We start from the raw sequence: 20,929 nt of genomic DNA, 5'->3' as shown, positions 1-20,929 counted from the left end.
TTTAGCCATGATTCCCATCCCTCTGTGCCTTGTCATCAGTTAAAAGCTGAGACTTTCCAAAGCCAGAAAAGAGCCTGAGGAAGCTCCAGCAGATGCAGGAGGTCAAAGGCCTGCTGAGGCAAGCTCACTTTCCCTCCCTGAATCTTTGAGACACTCAGGTCAGGGGTGTCCCTCCCCACAGGCTGGGCTGCCTTGGGCTTCCATACCAAGCTACTAACCTTACTAGAGAGCCTGTTTGTCTTTAGAGATGGTCCTCTGGTGCATGGTGCAAAAGAAAATTAAGTAGTGAACAGGCCAGGTGGGTGCAGGTACCTCCCCGCCCTCCCTCCCCACTGCCCTCAGCTTCGGCCTTTGGAGCATGGGATTCACAGCATCCCCTAGTACCCTGAACCCCAATCCAGTCTTCTCCACCTCTACGGGGAGGGGCAGTCTCCCTGCCTAAGCTTCTGGATGGCAATGAGGATGAGAATGAAAATGAGCCACTGTGCTGGGTGAAAGTGCTAGCAAAGGCAGCCACTTTGTGAGAGACAAAGGAACAGCCCTCATGGATAACTATCCAGAAGTAGCAGAGCAAGAGGAACTGGCATCCAGAGTGAAGCACGACCAGAAATCCACAAATCCACGGCAGTCAGCAGGCTGCAACCCCAAGGCCAGGGCTGGGCCAGGCCACGACTTCCAAGAAGAAAGGTCCCTCTAGAGGAGAGGGACTTTCTAAAGCTCCCCTAAGCTTGTTCCAAGGAAGGTCAAGGCTCTCTCATCTCTGATCCTAGCTTATCTCCTGAGGTATTAGTGGGGAATGGCCCAGCCCCTGCTAGACCAGGCTATGGGAGAAAGCCTCTCATCAGTTCTTCCAGAGTTCGCTTACTGAGACCTCTGGGAAGCACAGAAATACCCAAAGAGTGTTCCGAGACTGGAAAGTCAAGTTCTACACTGTGTTCTGTTCCTAATGAGCTGTGGGACGAGGGGAAAATTACTTGACCCTTCAGAACATTTAAAGTGGGGGCACCATGGTGGCTCAGTTGGTTAAGTGACTGCCTTGGTCTCAGGTCAAGATCCTGGAGTCCTGGGGCGCCTGGGTGGCTCAGTGGGTTAAAGCCTCTGCCTTGGGCTCAGGTCATGATCCCAGGGTCCTGGGATCAAGCCCTGCATTGGACTCTCTGCTCAGTGGGGAGCCTGCTTCCTCCTCTCTCTCTCTGCCTGCCTCTCTGCCTACTTGTGATCTGTCAAATAAATAAATAGAAATCTTTGCGCCAAAAAAAAGATCCTGGAGTCCCAGGATCGAGTCCCAAATTGGGCTCCCTGCTCAGTGGGGAGCCTGCTTCTCCCTTTGACCACCACCCCCACCTTGTGCTTTCTCTTTCAAATAAATAAACAAAATCTTTTAAAAAAAAAAAAAAAAGGTAACTTGAAGTGAGTACTTTAAGCTCATCCCACCGATAAACTTTTCTTGCTCAAAACCCTGAACCTGTTCCCCCTCTTCAGTTCCCTAATTCCATGAAGGGTCCCAAATCCATTCAGTCACCCAAGCCAGAAACCTGAGTGTCCTCCTAGGTTCCTCCCTCTCCTCCACCCCTCCCAGACACCTGCCAAATTAATCCTCTCCTTTCCACCCCTAGACCTCACTACCCCCCCTACTGGTCTACCCCAGTGACTCTGCAGTTTCTGTACTCTCCCCTTCTCTTCTTCATACAGGCCCCTATCTCCAAAATGTAAATCTGATTCTCTTCCTTTTAGAAATCCTTTTGCAGTCCTCCATCTCTTAAAGGGTAATGGCCCAAACCGCACCCCTCAGAGCCCTTCCTCCTCCTAGCCTCATCTGCCACCCCTTCCAACCAACACACATCCAAGGTCCTAACCACAAATACATCCTATTCTCTTGTTCCTCCATGCCTCTGTGTGTCAGGCTTCCTCTGCCTAGACTACACTTTCTTCCTCTCCTGCACACCGGGTGTTGTCGCAAATGTCATCTCTTCCATGAAACATTCCACCCTTTGCACACTGCTAGTCACTCCCTCCTCAACACCCCCGTAGCACTTCTCAAATTGTTCCCTAATTATCTGTGTACCTCTCCTGGATGGCTGGGATTGTATCTTATCACATATGAACCCCATGCCCCACAGAGCCTGGCCCAGAACGGGTATTCATAAATGTTCCATCAAAGGAGCAAAGGAAGCAAGGCCTCCATTGAAACAGCGGTTGTGAAGGTGCATAGTTTAGGCCCAAGTGTGAGAGGACCATGAGGGAGGGGCGCTGTCCTCATTTTTAGGGTCAGCAAACCCCACACAGAGAAGAGCACAAAGTTGTGGGAAGTGAGGCTGACATTAAGAAGGAGCCCCGGGGCTGGGAGAGGACAGGATGAGGAGAAGATGCCCCACAGCACACTCCCCCCGTCCCCCAACAGCTGAGCAAGCAGCAGCCAGCAGGCAGAGGCCAAGGTAAAGGCAGCAGAAAGGGAAGGAAGGCAGGAAAGAAAGAGAAGAGAGACAGCCAATACCCCAAGCTCTCTGAGTGCCCAGGCATCACAGCGCTGCTGTCAGAAGGGGGTGGGTCAGGGTGGGGCTCCATCTGGAGGAAATAAGAAGTGCTGTGATGGTAATAAACAGGGTGGACATGGACGGTGGTGATGGAGGTGGTGGAGGAGGTGGTGGTGGTGGTGGTGGTGGTGGCAGAGGAGCAGGAAGAAGAAGCAGAGGCAGATGGAGAGCTGGTCCCGTGGCCTTCAGAACTGAAAGACTGTCCAGATGAAAGGCTGCGCATTCGCCGCAGAGAGACCCGGCTTGTCAAGAAGTGGCCAGCCTCGCCCTCTACCAACCTCTGAGATCCCAGGCCATGCTGCGGCTCTGTCAGGCGCTGCCGGACACTGCACTGCAGGGTGGGAGCTGCAAAGAGAGGAAGGAAGGGGTGAGGAAGGGCCAGCCTCCTTTGGGCTGGCAGGCAAGCAGGTTTGCCCCTAGTGAGATGCTTGCTGCGGGCCATTCTGGGCCCTCGGTGCCCATCTGGAGAATGGGGCACCGCCTCCCAAAGACCTCCCACCAGGGGTCCTGAAAGGAAGGGGAGATTAACGATGAGGTGCCCAGGGCAGTTTTAGTGGCAGCTACAATGGAGGGAGAACGAGGGTCACCATGACTAGAAAGGAGAGGCAGGGGGTGAGTGGGAGGACACAGGCAGGGCAGGTTGGGACAGGGGTGTGGGGCAAGGTCCGGGAGATCACTAAGAACCAGCCTTTCTAGAAAGCCAACCTCAGGAAATAGTTCTCAATGCAGACAAGGTTTATACATAAACACGCTCATCACATATGAATTAATAAGTGTATGAAAGTACACATAAAGTTGGAACAAGGGGAAAAGGATGGTATATCTGATTGCTGACAAACTATTAAAAATGCTGCTTAAGATTTGAAAAACATACAAAAATACCTATTAAAGTGCTCAGGGGAAACCAAAGGATACAAAATTAGACACAAAAGAAACATCTCAAACTATGAAACACAAAAGACTAGAGTCTGAAATGGGGCCTTTCTACTTGTAGCCATGACTCTGTGCAACTTACTTCCCGATTTTAGGTCCTGATTTATAAAACCCTGCAGTGTTGTTGTGAGGCTTCAAGAGAGCGCATTTAAAGTACCTGGCACAGTTCATGGCGCTCAATAAATAGCAGTGTTCATTATTACCTCAACCACATAAAAATCATTTAAAATTCCACAGACTTCAGAAGACTGTAAGAGAAGATGCTCAAATAGGGTGGGGCTATAGGTGCCCTTTTTTTATGCTCATATTTACACTTTACACTTTCCAAATTTCTTCTAATAAGCATGCAGGCAACAAAGAGCCAGCTCTTGGAGCAACGCTACCAATCAGGCTCTCGGCAGATGACGGCCACCATGCCCAGTGAACGGGATATGTGGACACTGGGTAACTTGGGAAAGTACTAGAGCATCCCCCTTGGGCTCACGTCCAGCTCCAGCTGAAAGCAGAGTTTCTACCTTTGTTTTTTCCTCCTTTACCCTGAGAGATGGGCCACCCTGACTTCTCCCTAAAGATGGGAGAAAGAGCCAGGTGACAAGGGTGCCAGGAGCCACAAAGAGGCCACAGGGGAGAGAACACGATTCCATGGTGATGGACGGCTGGGAAGACAAGGCTTCTACAGCTGGTGGCTTTGAAGGCATGAAAGGGAGGCAGAAGAGGAGGACGCAGCATGGAATGAGAAGAGGCAAAGGGGAAAGAGAGGAAAAGAGAGAAATGTGAAAAGGAGAAAAGAGGAGAAGGATCTTTCCTTCTCTCTTTCCATCCCAGCCTGCTGGAAGAAGGGCCACCAGGACTTCTGTCTAGCTAAGCTGAAAAGAGAAGCCAAAGGCTTCCATCACCATGTGTGCTCTCCCTCTGGTCCTCAGCTGAGCAGGCTGATCCTTCTCACCCCCCGAACCTCTCCCAGCAGTTAGTAGGGGCAGTGCTGAGGGAATACAGGGAGCAGGCAGGGGAGTGAGGCAGGCAGGGGAAGGGGCTCAGAGGGTAGGTGTGTTGGTTTAGTCCCAAAAGTTGGAAAAACAAAGGCCCCAAAGGGGCTCCTCAAACCCGGGTATTTCCAGAGGGACTGATCATCCGAGCCACCAGATGTTGAGCAGAGAGAGCGGTCACTGAACCTACGCCCCATCAGCCAGGCAGCATCTAGGGTCCAACAGCCAGGCCAAAAGGAGAAGAGAATCTAATTTACAGAGGGCTTCAGCCCACCCTTCAGTGGGATCAGGGGAGGGCCAGGGGCAAGGGGTGGATGGCTCAGAGCTAATGAAGTTCCCTCCCACTCCATGGAACAGCGTTTAGGATCAAGACCAGCCTGCAAGTGATTCCAGCCTTGCTGGGTCTTTGATTAAATCCCTGATAGGGTATCACATCGCTGTAACAACACAGTCTGGCCACAGGCAACCTATTGCCGAACAAATTTACAAACAAATCCTGTCTGGAGCTGGAATCCAGCCTGATGAAAGAATCTGGCTTTCTGAAACTGAGCCCCTAAGCCAGCCCCCCATGGTATATGGGCCCAGGACCACAGCTTTTCCTTAAAATCGCCCCTGGTCCAAAGAAAATTTCAAATGGGCCACTCAGAGGTCAGCCCCTCATTTGCAGAAGTTTTCCCACACAGAGTTCTCTCTTTGACTTTGCTCTACTCAGCTTTCACCACTGGAGGGGAGAAAAGGGGAGGGAAGGCCCAGGAAAGGGTGCAGAGGTCCAAGAACTCAGGTGGAAAGCCAGACATGCTTGTGCAGGAGATCCCTCCGGACAAGAATGTCTTTCTGGCTTAGAGGATTTAGGGCTATGTCTCTTTAAGGGAGGACTGCTTCATGGGGCCTCACACAAAAAGGCAGAGAGATAAAAGATATCATCCCACTCATCCCCTTTAGCAATTAAGAATAAAGAATATAAAAATGAAAACACAAAAGCACTTGGAAGGCAAAAATAAATACCATTTTTGTATTATGAAACACCAAAGGAAATTGTTTTTATGAGGGCACATGGGGAAGAGAGAGGAGGATAAAGGGATTTGGAAAACACAGAGTGAAGGAGACACACTGAACACATGGCCCCTAAGGGGCAGACAGAACATACAGTGAGGGAACCCCACCAAGAGCACCACTATGGAGAGCCAGCCAATGGGAGCTGGGCGTCGGAACCATGGCCCGGCACTGACCACTGACTGTGCACCCTCGGTGTCTGCCCCAGAAGCTGTTTCAGCCCTATGGCCAACAGTTCTCAGCCCCTGCCTCAGAGGCCCCTTCCCTCCCCCACAGCCAGGAGGTCACCTACACTGCATGGACAAGGGTGACACAATCTCCTCATCCATGTCATCCACGTCATCCGTCATGATGAAGTGGGCGGGGTTGGGGCGTGAGCTGCCCATCCAGCTGGGGTCTATGTTGAGAGCAGCCACCAGGGAGTGGATGCCGGGGTTGTTGACAATCTGGAAGCCACAGAGGATCTCAATCTGCTGCCAGCGGTGCAGGCGCTCCCGCAGTGCTGCTGTCACCTCGCTCAGAGCTTGCCTGGAGCATGGGGAGACAAGTGAAGCCATGGGCACCTGGGAGCCCCAGCAGGAATGAGTCCTCTCAGAGGAGCAAGCGGGGTGGGGGTGGGGGTGCAGGTCAGAACCCCAGTTAAGTCACACACAGAAGGGCAAGGTAGGAGCCAGGTAAAGGCTGGGGCGGGAGACCAGCACTGCCCCTGGACCAGAGAAGAAGTACAACTTGGGTGGGGACTTTGCCCTCCCCCAGCTCAGAGGCTGGGTGGATGTCACCAGAGCCAGGCAGCAGGTGCTACTCACTTGGCAGTCAGAATTTTGTGATCCACATCATCCAGAGAAGAGCTGTGGGCCACGTGGAAGGTGCCGAAGAGTGTGTTTCTCTTCTTTTTTATCTTCTCAGCCTGCAAAGATGAGGTCCTCAGCTTAAACAGAGCAGGGATTAGAGACTGGAAATGAGACGTCCCTTTCTGTGGTGGGGTCCCCCTCCTCCTAGCACAGCTTGGGCTGCGCGAGAGAAAGGAAGAGAAGAAGGAAAAGGAAGGCAAGGGAAGGGCAAAGAGTGAGGAAGGAAGAATATGGAGGCAATGAGAGAAGCAGGAAGACCCCCGACCCCCAAAGTGCTCTGGCCCATGGCAGGCCGGGGCTGTCAGAGCCTTCCCTCTACCTGCTCCACCGGCTTCCTCTTTCCAGAAGGCAGGTGGGAGCACACCCATACCCTCATTCCCTCCTCCAGAAACTTGAGGACATCATCAGGAACTATATATCAGGAAAAGAAAAAGAACCCAGCACCAGGATACCTCCTGGTCCCACAGGAGGGATGGAGAGAGGAGGAAGGGCAGGGAAAGGGAGCAGGCCAGGAGCGGAGAGGACAGCAGGAGGGCGCATCTCACCCCCTCCTTGGCCACCAGCAGTTGCTTCTCGGCGTTTTGCTTCTTGATGTTATAGTACTGCACCTCCACCTCGTGGGTCAGCTGCAGCCACTTCTGAAGGGCCTCTGGAGCATACCATGAGCTGTGTGATTCCAGTTCCTTCTCAGCTTTCCTCAGGGCCTCCCGGACCTGTGCAGCCAAGAGGTGCAACCCATTTACTGATGCCAAGACCCCCACCAGTCTTCTGTCTGATACCACTGAGTTCAGAGTTCTCACCTGCTAGCTCATGGGAGCTTTCAAACCTCTCAAGAGGCTTGTATTTTATACACTACAAGGACACAAGCTCAGGGGACAGTCACCTACTTAAGGTCACCAGATCTCAAATTGAGATTTTTCTGTTGCCTGGCCTAGAGCGCTGTTTGCCCACACAATGAGCTGTCCCTCCCGGGGCACAGCCAAACTCAGCAATCCTCCCTGCTCTCTTGAGGCACAGGTCAGTTTAGTGAATCATCTTCTTTCTGGGAGTTGGGGGTCTGTGTTTAGACCTCATGACAACACAATGTGGCAGAAAAAGCACTCGACTGGGAATCTGGTTCTGGTCCCTGGTCTGTCACTCAACAGCAAATGAGAAGACCAATCTTCACAGGGTTTTTGTTCCTTGAAAAAGAAACTATATACAACCTACTCCTGGCTTTGTAGATTTAAAATGAAGAACAGATGGGTGCCTGGGTGGCTCAGGTCATGATCCCGGAGACCTGGGATTGAGTCCCGCATTGGGCTCCCAGGTCCACAGAGAGTCTGCTTCTCCCTCTGACCTTCTCCTCGCTCATGCTCTCTCTCACTGCTTCTCTCTCTCTAATAAATAAATAAAATTTTAAAAAAATAAAATAAAATGAAGAACAGATACCTCAGAGTCTAATACACCAAGTCTGAAAATGTGTGATCCAGTTCCACCTTGAAAGGAGTGAAAGGAATGGGAAAAGCTAAGGGGAGAACAGGAAGAGAAGAGGAAAAAGAGCAAATAGACGGAAGTGCGACAGTCAGGAAAGGCTGGCCTAACGGGCTCAAAACTATTTATGAGAGAAATACAAAACAGGGAAATGGAAATGGGGGTGGGGGAGTTAGGAGACAGAGACAGACACATCTTCCCACAAACAAGGAATAAATGCCCAAAGGAGAGAAGAGCTATGGCAAGTCAGAGTATTCTTTTGTTCTGTGGCTGTGGCTCTCAACCTGTCACACACCAGGATCATGTGGAGAACTTTAAAAATACTGAACTCTGGACCCACACCCGGATTTCACTGATCTGGGGGTGCTGGTCTGGGTATCAAAAATTTCAAATGCTCTCACAGTGTTCTAATATGCAGCACAGCTAATAACCACTGGCCATGTGCTTTACAGGGTCACACCAGGCTCCCACTTCCCTACAGGATGCAGTAGGTCATGACAGAAGAACAATTCTGATCCAACGCAAAATCTGGGGAAAGCTAAATTACAAAAATTATGAAATTTTCTAATGACAAATTATTATAATTATGAAAATTTTTCAAAGACATCAAAGGGCTACAGAAGCAATAAGACGAGGTCTATGGTTCTCAAAGTAGGACCCACTGATCTTTGAACACATCCTTTCAGAGCATCTGTAAGACCAAACTATTTTTATAATGATACTAAGACATTATTTACCTACCTTTTTCTCTCCCTTTCTCTCATAATGACTATGGATTTCTCCAGAGGTTACATGAGTAATATCAAAACAGACTGACCAGAGATACTAATGTAAGAATCCAGTAGTCCATTAAGCCACACAGTAAAAACAGTTGCAAAATTGTAAAAAAAAAAAAAAAAAAAATCTTAATTTTTTATTTTGAAAAATGCAGTAATTTTTCAAAAATGTTATTTGTGTTGATTTATAAGGAGTTTAATATATTTATTTTAAATGAAATAGTATTTTTTTAAAGATTTTATTTATTTATTTGACAGAGAGAGTAGACACAGTCAGAGAGGGAACACAAGCCGGCATAGTGGAAGAGGGAGAAGCAGGCTTCCTGCAGAGCAGGGAGCCCAATGTGGGACTCAATCCCAGGACCCTGGGATTATGACCTGAGCCAAAGGCAAACGCTTAACAGCCGAGCCACCTGGGTGTTCCAGAATTAGGTTTTTTTTTTTAAAGATTATTTGTAATCTCTACACCCAACGTGGAACTCAAACTCATGACCTTGAGATCAAGAGCTGCAAGCTCTTCTGACTGAGTCAGCCAAGCACTCCCAAATTAGTAAATATTTTTTTTAATTTTCTCAGTTCTAACTAGGTAAATAGCAACATATTTCCCCTTTAAAAATGTTTTAAAATAATTTTTAAGAGTAAAAGGGTCCTGAGGCCAAAAAGTTTGAGAACCACTGGACTAAATGAACTAAAAATCCAGAGAGGGAGAAAAAGCCTTTCTAAGGCAAGTTCACAACTGTCAGCCATTTTCTTCCTTGGAGGCTTTTGATAGTTCTGGGTGAGAGCTGATAACTGGGCTTGGCCCAGGCAGTGGGACTCCACCAGAGCCCAGAAAAACCAGCCTAGCTTTTGTTGGTAGTATGGTACTGATATGACAGATTGGAAATGGAGATATCCCAAACATACATACCATCTTCTTCAATGAACATTTCCTGAGCTCTGAGGCTGTGCAGAAGAACACATAGCTAGGCCAAAGGACAGACTAAAATCTCCCATAATTTCAAAATACTTAGGAAACAAAATATTGCAGGAAGGAAGGGACCTGCCTCAAACACTTCAAAATTGTGAAGCTGTGATGAGCAGGAGGCCGATGGGATAAATTAAAATCCTCCCAGTGACAGACATGAATCTCTCATGGGTTCAGGAGAAAGCAATCCACCAGCTCTCAAGAAAAAGGAAGGGACACGGCTGAGAAACTGGGACAAATGAGTGCTAGACCAAGTCCTACTAAAACTACAACCCAGTTCCAACATGGCTCAATTTCAGATTGGCCTGAGGTGATGAGATGTTCACACTAGGTACCTAACAGAGGAAAGGGGGTGGGAGGTGTCCCTATTTGATGGAGGACAAAATCATCTGGGGTCTCTGTTATTGTTTTATACACACTTTCCAGCATTTAATGAAAATAAATTGCTAGACATGAGAAGAGGCAGGAAAATATAACCAATAATTAAGAGGAAAAGTAGGCAGTTTCATAAGTGATCTAAATGTGAGAGTTACCACAAAAGGACTTTAAAATAACTATGAAATCTTCAAGAAAATATAGAAAAGATGGACGCAATAGTTGAAAAGACAGAAATTCTGGGCAGGAAACTGAAATCTACAAGAGAGAAAATTGAGCATTCTAGATCTGAAAACTACAGTATCTGGGAGTAGGATCCCACTGAATGATGGGTTAAACACCACAAGGTTCAAGCAGAATACAGGATTGGGGAATCAAAGATAAATCAATAGAAAATAACCAAACCAAAGCACAGAGACAGAGAGAGACAGAGAGAGAGAGAAGACACAACTAAGTAAGCATAAGAGACAAGTGGAGTCCAATGAAAAGGTCTCGCATGAAGACTGGATCCCCAGAAGGAGAGGAGGAAATGGAACAGAAGCACTAGGCAAACGCCAAAGAGCAGGTGCACCCGGCGGCTGTCGGGCAAAATACTCTGTATGTGTCCATAAGGGCGAACTGATAATCATGTTTAAGTGTCTCACACCCGTACAGCCTATATCCAATAATATTTTGGGCTGCTTATTATGGACAACAGTGCTTTACGATCTCTAACTTTGATTATAAATGTGTCTATTACCCTTTTAGTTTCTTCAACTTTTGCTTTAGATATATTTTAACTATATTGTTAGATGTATGCAAATTGAGTGTTGTTATATGTTATATTCACATATTTATGATTTTTGTCTCCAGTAATACTTCCTGCCCTAAAGCCTGCTTTGTCTGATACTAATATAGCTACTCCTGATTTAGTTTCTTCTGTGTTTGTATCATGTATCTTTGCTCATCCTTTTACTTTGAACCATTTTGTATCCTTCAAGTGTATTTCTTATCAACAGCACATACCTGGGTTTTGTATTTTTATCCATTCTGACAACTCTTTGCCTTCTGATTGTATTGTTTAGTCGGTTTACCTAAAACAAGTCTCAACACATTTGAAATAATTGAAAACATATAGTATGTGTTCTCTGACCACAGCAAAATCAAATTAGAAATCAATGAGAAAGAACTAGAAAAGTTCCCAAGTGTGTGAAAATTAGGCCACATATTTATTCTAAATAACCATGGACTCCCCCTAAAAAATTGCAATAAAAATTAAAAAATCTTTTAAACTGAATGATGATGAAAATATGAAATACCAGAACTCAGCAGCAGCTAAGGCAGTGCTGAGCTGGAAATTTACAGCTCTAAATGCCTATGTTGGAAAATATTAAAGGTTTAAAATCAATAACCTAATCTTCTACCTCAAAAAGCTAGGGCAAAAAGAAAGCTAAAATATAAGAGGTACCGAGCTGGCTCAGTTGGTGGAACAGGCAACTCTTGATCTCAAGGGTCGTAAGTTTGAGTTCCATGTTGGGCATAAGGATTGCTTAAAAATAAAATCTTAAAAAAAAAAAAAAAAAGCCTAGAAAAATAAGCAGGTTAAAAAAATTTTTCAAAGTGTAAGATATCTACACTGAAAACTACATAACATCTGACAGAAATTTTAAAACACCTAAGTAGGGGCACCTGGGTGGCTCAGTGGGTTAAGTGTCTGCCTTTGACTTGCGTCATGGTCCCACAGTCCTGGGATCGAGCCCTGAATTGGGCTCCCTGCTCAGCTCTCTGCTCCTCGCCTAGCTTGTCTCTCTCTCTAGCTTTCTCTCTTTCTCTCACTCTCAAATAAATAAGTAAATAACCTAAATAGGTGACAGGACAAACAATGCTCATGGATTAGAAAACTTGTTTGGTTAAAATGTCAATTTTCGGGGTGCCTGGGTGGCTCAGCCATTAAGCGTCTGCCTTTGGTTCAGGTCGTGATGCCAGGGTCCTGGGATGGAGCCCTGCTTTAAGCCCCGCATCTGGCTCTCTGCTTGGCGGGAAGCCTGCTTCTCCCTCTCCCATTCCCTCTGCTTGTGTTCCCTCTCTCACTGTGTCTCTCTGTCAAATAAATAAGTAAATAAATCTTTAAAAAAATTAAAAATTAAATGTCAATTTTTTCCAGCATTTATCTATAGATTCAAAGCAAAAACTATAAAAATCCCAGCAAGGCTTTTGGGGGGAAGTAGGGAAAAGCAGTAGAGTGACAAGCTAATTATCGAAATGCAAGAAACCTAGAAGAGCCAAGGCCACCTTGAAGAATAAAGCTGGAGAACTTACTAGCAATATCAAGCTTTAGTAGAAGATAATGTGGTAGAGAGACCGACAAATGGATGACATAATAAAGTATCTACCTGAAAAAAAAAAAAACGAACTTTGACTTCCTACTTCATGTCATACACAAAAACTAATTCAAAATAAACTACAAACCTAAATGTGAAAAGTAAAACAATAATATTTCCAGTAGAAAATTTGGAAAAATATCGTGGGGATGGGCAAAATTTCTTAAACAGGCTACAAAAAGTACCAATTGTTTAAAAAAAAGATTGATTAAATTGGACTTCATTAAAATCAAGACCTGTTCATTAAAAGACAATATTAAGAGAGCAAAACAAACAAACAAACTACAGGCTGGGAAAATATTTGCAATACATATATACAGGCAACAAGACTTGCATTCAGAAAATATAAAGAACTCTTACAAATCCATTGAGAAGAAGAAGACAGACCAAAAAAAAAAAAAAAAAAAGAAGGAGAAGAAGACAGCACAAAAGAGATTCCCAAACAAAATGGTCAATAAATTTAGGAAAACGTGTTTCTTATTATTAGTCATTAAGGAAAATGAATATTAAAGTCACAATGAAATATCACTACATCCCTACCAGAATATGTAAAATTGGGGCACCTGGGTGGCACAGTTGGTTAAGTGACTGCCTTAGGCTCAGGTCATGAGCCCAGAGTCCTGGGATTGAGCCCTGCATTGGGCTCTCTGCTCAGCGGGGAGCCTGCTTCCCCCCTCTCTCTCTGCCTGCCTCTCTCTGCCTACTTGTGATCTCTCTGTCAAATAAATAAATTAAATTAAATTTAAAAATCTTTTACGGGGTTTCTGGGTGGCTCAGTGGGTTAAAGCCTCTGCCTTCGGCTCAGGTCATGATCCCAGAGTGTCCTGGGATGGAGCCCCGCGTAGGGCTCTCTGCTCAGTGGGGAGTCGGCTTCCTCCAATCTCTCTCTCTGCCTATTTGTGATCTATGTCTGTCAAATAAATAAATAAAAATCTTTAAAAAAATAAATCAAAGTGACCCCTTTAAAAAAATTTAAAAATCTTTTTTAAAAATGTGTAAAATTAAAAAGCCTAAAACTAACAAGGTTTTTAGGTTGTGGCCCAACTAGAATTCTCACACTTTGCTGGTGCTAGTACGAACTGGTCCAACCATTTTTCAAAAACTGGCTGTTTCTAATAAAGCTAAATATATAAATTCCCTATTATATCCAACAGAAGTAAGTGCTTATGCTCATCAAGAGACATGTGCAAGGAAGTTCATAGCAGTGTCATTCAGAAAAGGAGAGAATAAAAAAGAACTGCAAACAACCCAAACGTCTACCAAAAGGAGAATGGATAAATAATTTAGAATATTCTCGTGCCACGAATTATTACTTGGCAATACAAATAAACTGACTACCACTACATGCAGTAACATGGACGACTCTCACAGACATAATGCTGAGTGAAAGAAACCAAGCATGAAGAAAAATACTATATAATGCCATTTATATGAAGTTCAAAATCAGGTAAAACAAATCTGGTTTAGAGATTATAACTGCAGTTACCTCCTAATGGAATACTGATGGGGGAGGTTGGGGGAAGCAAAAGTGAGACTTCTGGGGTGCTTAAAATATATTGGGGGAGCACCTGGGTGGCTCAGTCAGTTAAGCATCTGCCTTCAGCTCAGGTCATGATCCTGGGTCCTGCTCAGTGAGGAGTCTGCTTCTCTCTCTCCCTCTGCCCCTCCCTCCATAGCTCCAGTTCCCCCCAAATTAATAAAATCTTAAAAAAAAAAAAAGGTATTCTGTGTCTTGACCTGGATGGCAGTTATACAGGTACATGCTCATGTAAAAGCTTGAAAAAAATAACTGTTAACATCTATTATCCCCGGGGCACTTGGGTGGCTCAGTTGTTAAGGGTCTACCTTCAGTTCAGGTCATGGTCCCAGGGTCCTGGGATCAAGTTCCACATCGAGCCCCACATTGAGCCCTACTTGGGGCTCCCTTGCTCAGCAGGGAGCCTGCCTCTCCTCCTTCCTCTGCCTGCTTCCCCGCTCTCCTTGTCAAATAAATAAATAAAATAAAATAAAATACACCTGTTATCCCCTATTCTTTGACTATTTCTTTTGCAACTTTTCCACTACTCCTATTGGTACAACTCTAGCAACTCTTGAAGGTATCGTTTAAGCCAGATTGCAAAATCCTCCCTCATGAAACATTCCAGCCAGGCTTCTGGCCCCTGCACATTTTCCCCCTTCATCCCCAAGATGCCCAGGAATTTGTACAATCTCCTACCTGCTCCAGCTCCTCCTCAGCATATTTTTGGCGGCTCCGCTCATTCTCGGTACCCTCCCTCAGCTCCTTCAGCCGCTGGGCTTCCTGCTTGGCAAGGTTGATCTCATCACGCAGCTTCTTCTCCAGATGGACCTTCTCCACCTCCACTGTGCGGTGCTCCTCTTGGGCCTTGTGCAGCCTGGGGGCGATGCGGGGAGCTGGAGAAGGCCAGGCAAGGGTGCCAGCCAATATGCCACGCGTCGGGGCATCAAAGAGGAAAATGAGGGCTCTGGCACTGAGAATGTATTCTCCTTATTTTGTTGACTGGCTGTGAGTTAGCTCAGGGCCAAAAGGAAACATAGTGGCAACCACGTCTCTTATGTTGGCCATCATTTTGCTGCCAGTAATCAAGCTAGGTTCCTGGATATGTGAATCCCTCCTCTGAGGTGCCTCACATACTAAGACCCCAACAACTGCTAGTTTACAGGGTACTTCATGTGTCCTCCCTTCAGATAATTAAATATTGTACCATTAGCAGCTTTGACAGGTCCGGATTTAAGACTTAGAAATGGAAAGTAACTGCAGGTAGAACTGAGACTAGAATTCCAATCTGTATGACTCCAAATCCCATAGTTATTCCCCTTATCCTGGGGCTGTCTGGAAGATTCAGCAAATGTAGAATACCCTGCAAGCTAGGCCAAAGATCCAGAGAAGGCGCAATGGCTGAGATATGACTGGGGTGGTGGCAGTGGGGATATTTAGGGAAGACAAGAAAGGAATGAGGAATTGAGCAGCAACTCTTGGAGTCCTAAGTACCTGTTCCCAGAGGCAGAGAAAAATGAAATTCATGCGAAAGGGGCTGGGCAGCGCTTGGGAGATCCCCTGCTGCCCCCAGGCCTGAGTTTCCTTTCTGAATATCTTCCATGGTGGTAAGATCTCAAGGACTGAGTTATCATGAAAATACACCTTTGTACCCACCCACACAGTCCCTCTGCTCACTGACAAAACCACCCAGCCTCCTTCCTTCCTCCCTTCCTTCCTTCCTCTACATATCTACGTTAATCCACCCATTCACTCATCCATTCCTTCAGCAAGCACTTCCAAGAATCCACTGAATGCCAAGCCCTGAACTAAGTCTCAGATCCATGGAGATGAATGAGAAAACTGCCCGTCACTGGGGAGCTCAGGATCTAGCCCAATATAGACAAGTAAACAGGTAACTATACACAGTGTGACAAGTTCTATGAGAGAGAGACAAACAAGATGTTAGATGAGCCCAAAGGATGGAGTGATCAACTCTCGCTGAGAGGAGTCAGGGAAGGTGAGGCCTGGGCTAGACCCAGAAGAAAGAGAAAGAGTTTGCTAATCCCTCTGGAAGAAAGCAAGGACTTGGCCACAGTTGGGTCTTCCTACCTTAGTGAGAAATACCAAGTGACAGGAGACCAGGGCAGGAGAGGAAAAGATGATGAAGACAGGGATCTATGGCTTAGACATGAGGTACAGCTAGATAAGTTACAGAACAAAAGGAGCCCTCAGAAAAAAGCACTAACCTCTGAGTTAATCAAGCAGGTGAAACGGAAGAGGCAGAGACAGAACAGAAGTTCTGAAGACAGAACTCAACCTCTAACAACTGCCAAGTCCAGACCTGTCAGTGGCTGGAGCCACAAATGAGGTCGTGGGACGAGAAGGGAGGGACAAAGGGAAAGTTCCAGGCGGCAAGCTTCCCACAGACAAACTGCAGTCTTCTGCCTACTCCATCCCTGGAGAGCAAGGGAGGGTGGGTCTCCTCAAGGTACACACCAGGTGGCGCTACAGGCACAGCTGAAAGCAAACCCGAGGCGCCATTTCCTGCCCCCTCTGCTTCCCCTTGCTGAATACCCTCCTCTACCGTATTCTTCAACCCAACTGCCTGGAATCACACCTTTAGGGATTCAGTTCTTCACCAAAGAGCAGCCTCTTCAGGAAAACCTATGATCTGTCAGTCTTGTCCAGCTGAAAGGAGCTCCTCTAGAGTAGAATCAAAAAACCAAACCCCCTTTTATAGTCCTAACGAGATCTGGTAGAGAAGATCGTTAAGTACCAGTGGGCTCAGAAATGAGCAAATACACGCACAGTCAAGACTCCACAGAAGCCGGGGCGCCTGAATGGCTCAGTGGGTTAAAGCCTCTGCCTTCGGCTCCGGTCATGATCCCAGGGTCCTGGGATGCAGCCCCACATCCTGCTCTCTGCTCAGCAGGGAGCCTGCTTCCTCCTCTCTCTCTGCCTGTCTCTCTGCCTACTTGTGATCTGTCTGTTAAATAAATAAATTAAAAATCTTAAAAAAAAAAAAAAAAGACTCCACAGAAGCCTGAGCATCCTGAAGGCTGCAGTCAGTCAGCCTTACAAGTAAGAGATTGAGGCAGCCTGGCTGCAGCTGTGGGACTATGGCAAGTCCATTCCTTGCACCAGGCCTGTTTCTTCATTTCTAAATGGGAATCAAAATCCCTGCATCAAAGAATTATCTCGAAACCCCATGAAATCCTACCTGGAATGCACATGTGGCATTACATTTATTCCCCCAAAGTATCAGGAACTCTGTTAAAAAAAAAAAGCTCAGTGGTATCTGGCAGCACAGGGCCAGTAGAGGAAGGAGGGACAAGGAGGCGTGTGGGCTCTGGACACTGTCAGAGGAATACGTGCGTGTGCCTGTCTCTGGGCGTGCGCATGCATTCGGTCCTCCAAGTGCCACAGTGGTCATTAAGCTCTGGAGGCCTTGGGGAGTAGGGAGGGTTGGGAGCTTAGCTTTATCCCCAAACTTGGAATGTCTCCTGCCTGGATTCTTTGCCTTTGGAATGAAAACAGTACATGCTTTTCAGACAAGCGAAGAATGCCCAGACAGCAGCATTTAGCCCCCAGTTGGCAAAGGGCCCAGGACCAAGGGGCTCAGAAAAGTAGCCAGAAATCAGCTCAGAGATAAAACTCCATTTGCCCCTTAGAAACCCAACCCATGGAAATGAATCTGATAGGGCCACCTTTACTGAGACAGCACCTGTGGCTGTCCAAATTCTTGGCTCATTACTTCCTGCTATGTGACCCTAAGCAAAGCACTCACCCTCTCTGAGCCCTCATCTCTTCAACTTTAAACTAGGGATGATAAAAGTACCTATCTAACATAGTTGTGGTGATTAAAAGATAATGCATTTAAGCAGCTAATAATCCCTAGTTCATAAGAAATCCTTTCCCCGCCCTCCAAAGAAGAGTATCATTTTAAAGTGACAGAAAAGAGCCAGATGTCATTTCCTTTTACATGGATTCCTCAAAGACTTCCCCTGGAATCTCTGAGCTGCCAGAATAATTTTCTAAAAAACAGTCCTGAAGTAGGTCCCTCCTCTTCTCAAAAACAAAGCTGGGGTGCCTGGGTGGCTCAGCCAGTTAAGCGGCCGCCTCCAGGTCATGATTTCAGGGTGGTGGGATGGAGCCCAGCATCAAGCTCCCTGCTCAGTGGGGAGCCTGCTTCTCCCTCTCCCTCTGCCACTGCCCCCTGCTCGCTCTCCTCTCTCCCTCTCTCAAATGAATAATTTTTTTTTTAAAAACAACAACAAAACAAAGCACAACACCAAATACATGCATTAACACTCTACTGCCTTTTGCATCTTACTAAAACTTCTCCATGTGAGTCTTAAGGTGCCAGGGATCTGGCCTCACTCTATATATAATGTTCAACCTTAACTACCAGGACTGCGCCCCGCCCCCCGCCCCAAAATCCACTCATCTTTCAAGGTCGCCTTCTGGAGTCCATATCCACTCATCTGCTGCCTCTGTGCCCTTCCTGTTTTTAGAGTCCTCATGCCATCAGTGGGCACAAGTCACTGCACTAAGAGTGTACTCACTGCTCCTTCGTATGTGTGTGAGCTTTGTTGCCCCAGGAGCAGTGAATTCCTTACAATTCCCAGCACAGACCTGGTTCCTAGACATCAGAAAGTACTTTGACTGACTGACTGACTGCCACCTCTGTTCACAGCTGGATCTCCTACAATAATAGTCTTTAAGTCATGTTTTGTTTAAACAGAATCCGACTGTCAGAGCTAGAAGGCCATTAGTGTTTTCCTGATCCAACCCCTTCTTAGTACAGATGAGGAACTAAGTCCCAGAAGAGGAAGGGGATTTACCCAAAGTCACATAACAACTGAGTACTTAGGAGATTTAGATTCCGTACAAGAAAGAACTACAAGTATTAGGAAGACAGATTTGTGAGCTTTGGGGAACAGTGAGGAACAGTTAATTATGGGAAGGATAACAGTTCAAATGCAGGAAGAAGGATAGAGTGGGCAAGCCATCCAACCAGGGAGGCTCAAGGTCTCTGACAGAAATAAGCTCCTGCCCTCAGGAGGAATATTTGCCTACACAACAGCAATGGCAGGACCCTACCCTCCCAAAGGAGTTCTGGAAGTAGGCACAGCCTCGGCAGCCACGGCAGCATATCTCGGGGTGAGACGGCCCACAGCCCAGGTGGAAACAAAAGGCTCCCAAGAGCTGGCGGCACCACGGCTGTGGGGAAGGGGAAGGGCCTTACCTTTCCTGAAGGTCGTGCAGACTCTGCTCAGCTCGGTGTAACCCCTCCAGATCCTTCATCATCTTCTTCATGTGCTCCTTTGAGTAACGGTTCTGGATATAGGCGAACCAGCAGCCGCCCACACCAATAACGATGGACACCACCAGCATGAAGTCCTTGAGGTGATTATGGCGGGTCACTGCCGAAGAGGAAGCCGTGGTGAGACAGGATGCCCCCCGCACACTCAGCCTTGCACACTCCACTGCATCCCGTCCTGCACGAGGCCTTCCCGCTGCAGAGAGTTAGTTTCTCTTCTTGGACACACACTTGCCACACACCAGTATCGCGTGTGGAAGTACAGTTCTTTGGAAAAGATGAGAAGCCCGAGGGCAGGACAGGAAGCTTACTAAATATACTGGCCTAAAAATGAGTGCCTTCTCAGGACATCCCAGCTGCCCCCGGCCTACTAGGAGCCCACGTGCCCACATGCAGGGGCTTCTGTCTGACGAGTAAGCGATGCTAGAGCGCTAGACTAGGGGGGACAGGACGGTCGGTATAAAGAGTATAAAGCCAGATGACGAGAGCTTGAGGCCTGGCTGTGGAACTGAAGTTCCTGCAGAAGCCGGGCCCCCTGGACAGCTCACCTCTTCTAGGCATAAGACACAGAGCCCAGATCAGGTAGGGGTCTGCAAGGTCCATCTGTGGAAGAGCATTTCTAGGCTGTGGCTTGACCCAGAGACCAGGTAGGACAGGAGGAACATCGAGAGGCTGGAATGTGTAAGACACTGCAGGTGCCAGGAATAGAGGGACAGAGCCACCTCTGGAGAATGCCCAGCGGCAATGTGGCAAAGCGCTGGTGGCTGGGGTTCAGAGCAAGACGGAAAAGCTGAACAAGGAACAATACCAGAAGATAAGTACAAAAGATATGTCCTGAGAACTGAGCCAAGCAGAAGAGGGCCACTGCTGGAGCCTGCCATTGTTCCTAGTCTACCAGATCTGGGCTCTGCACCACGGCACAGGAGACCTGAAGAGCCCATAAGGAGAGCAGGGCTGCTGCCGTGGCCCCTGCCTGGGCTGTTCTCAATTTGGGATGGAGTAGCAGTGGGCTCGGAGAAGCTGCAGGCCTGGGAGTCAGGGTAGTGGGTTACCCTCAGGTCGAGGAGGGGGAAGTGGGACAGACAGGGTCCCAGGGCCTGGTAAGGACAAGGGCTAAGGTGAATCCAAAAGGACCCAGGTGCAGCCACCAAGGTGGGCCCGAGACAGCAGGAAAAGACACATGTAGCTGAGGCCCAGTCTGACAAAAGTGTTATATTCATAGTTCCTGACTGACAGCAGAGCAACAGGGCATGGGGATGGGTGTGGGATCAAAGACAGATTAGCACATTCTATTTCCATCCAAGGGAGGGGAGTTATGAGGACTGGGGCGGCAGCCATGTCCTTTATATGTTTATGCCAGAGAAACCCGAGGGTCCCCTGGCGACCGTCCTCTAGCCTCCAGGCAGGCTGGGCCTCCCGACCCCAGGCAAGTCTTCACGCTCCTGCCCTTCAGGTCCCAAGACGAGCTACGCCTGCAGCACAGCGAGCTGCCTTTCTTTCTGGAACACAACGGCCCCCCACAGCCTCTACCAGAGGTTTCCAAGGTTTCCCAACTCCAACACCAGCCTTACGTCCTTGCTGAAAGTCAGAGGTCCTCCTGCTTAAACAAGACTCTGCGAAAGCCAACACCCGCCCCCTGTCACCTCCAGCACTTCAAAGTGCTGCAGGTGGGCATGCAGACTGGGTGTCGTGCTCTTCTGTTCAGTCCCCATCCTACCTTGTCCAGATCACAGTGGAACAAGAGCCTATTATTTTCTCCAACTTCATATTCTCACCCAAATCATGACTACAAATACTGAA

The 20,929-nt window shown here is 47.4% G+C and overlaps 1 protein-coding gene across 4 annotated transcripts in view; it reads right to left on the bottom strand.

Annotated features, from left to right (window-relative positions):
* The window catches only part of STIM1 (stromal interaction molecule 1), a 185,954-nt gene that overhangs the window by 3,972 nt on the left and 161,053 nt on the right, over positions 1 to 20,929 (bottom strand). The window contains exons 6-13 of one of the 4 annotated variants that reach the window (XM_082749887.1): positions 19,055 to 19,232; positions 14,524 to 14,701; positions 6,903 to 7,070; positions 6,313 to 6,413; positions 5,799 to 6,034; positions 4,572 to 4,664; positions 2,813 to 2,879; positions 219 to 255 (exon numbers count right to left, since the gene is read on the bottom strand). In XM_082749887.1, the coding sequence (XP_082606013.1) occupies positions 219 to 255; positions 2,813 to 2,879; positions 4,572 to 4,664; positions 5,799 to 6,034; positions 6,313 to 6,413; positions 6,903 to 7,070; positions 14,524 to 14,701; positions 19,055 to 19,232 (1,058 nt within the window). The remainder of the gene's footprint in view (positions 1 to 218; positions 256 to 2,812; positions 2,880 to 4,571; positions 4,665 to 5,798; positions 6,035 to 6,312; positions 6,414 to 6,902; positions 7,071 to 14,523; positions 14,702 to 19,054; positions 19,233 to 20,929) is intronic. The other 3 variants (XM_082749885.1, XM_082749888.1, XM_082749886.1) reach the window with 3 other exon arrangements.

This window comes from Mustela nivalis (genome assembly GCF_964662115.1).
Source record: "Mustela nivalis genome assembly, chromosome: 9".
NCBI classification, from domain to species: domain Eukaryota; kingdom Metazoa; phylum Chordata; class Mammalia; order Carnivora; family Mustelidae; genus Mustela; species Mustela nivalis.
Note: the sequence above shows the minus strand (reverse complement) of the source record. Positions and strands in the feature narration are given on the sequence as shown.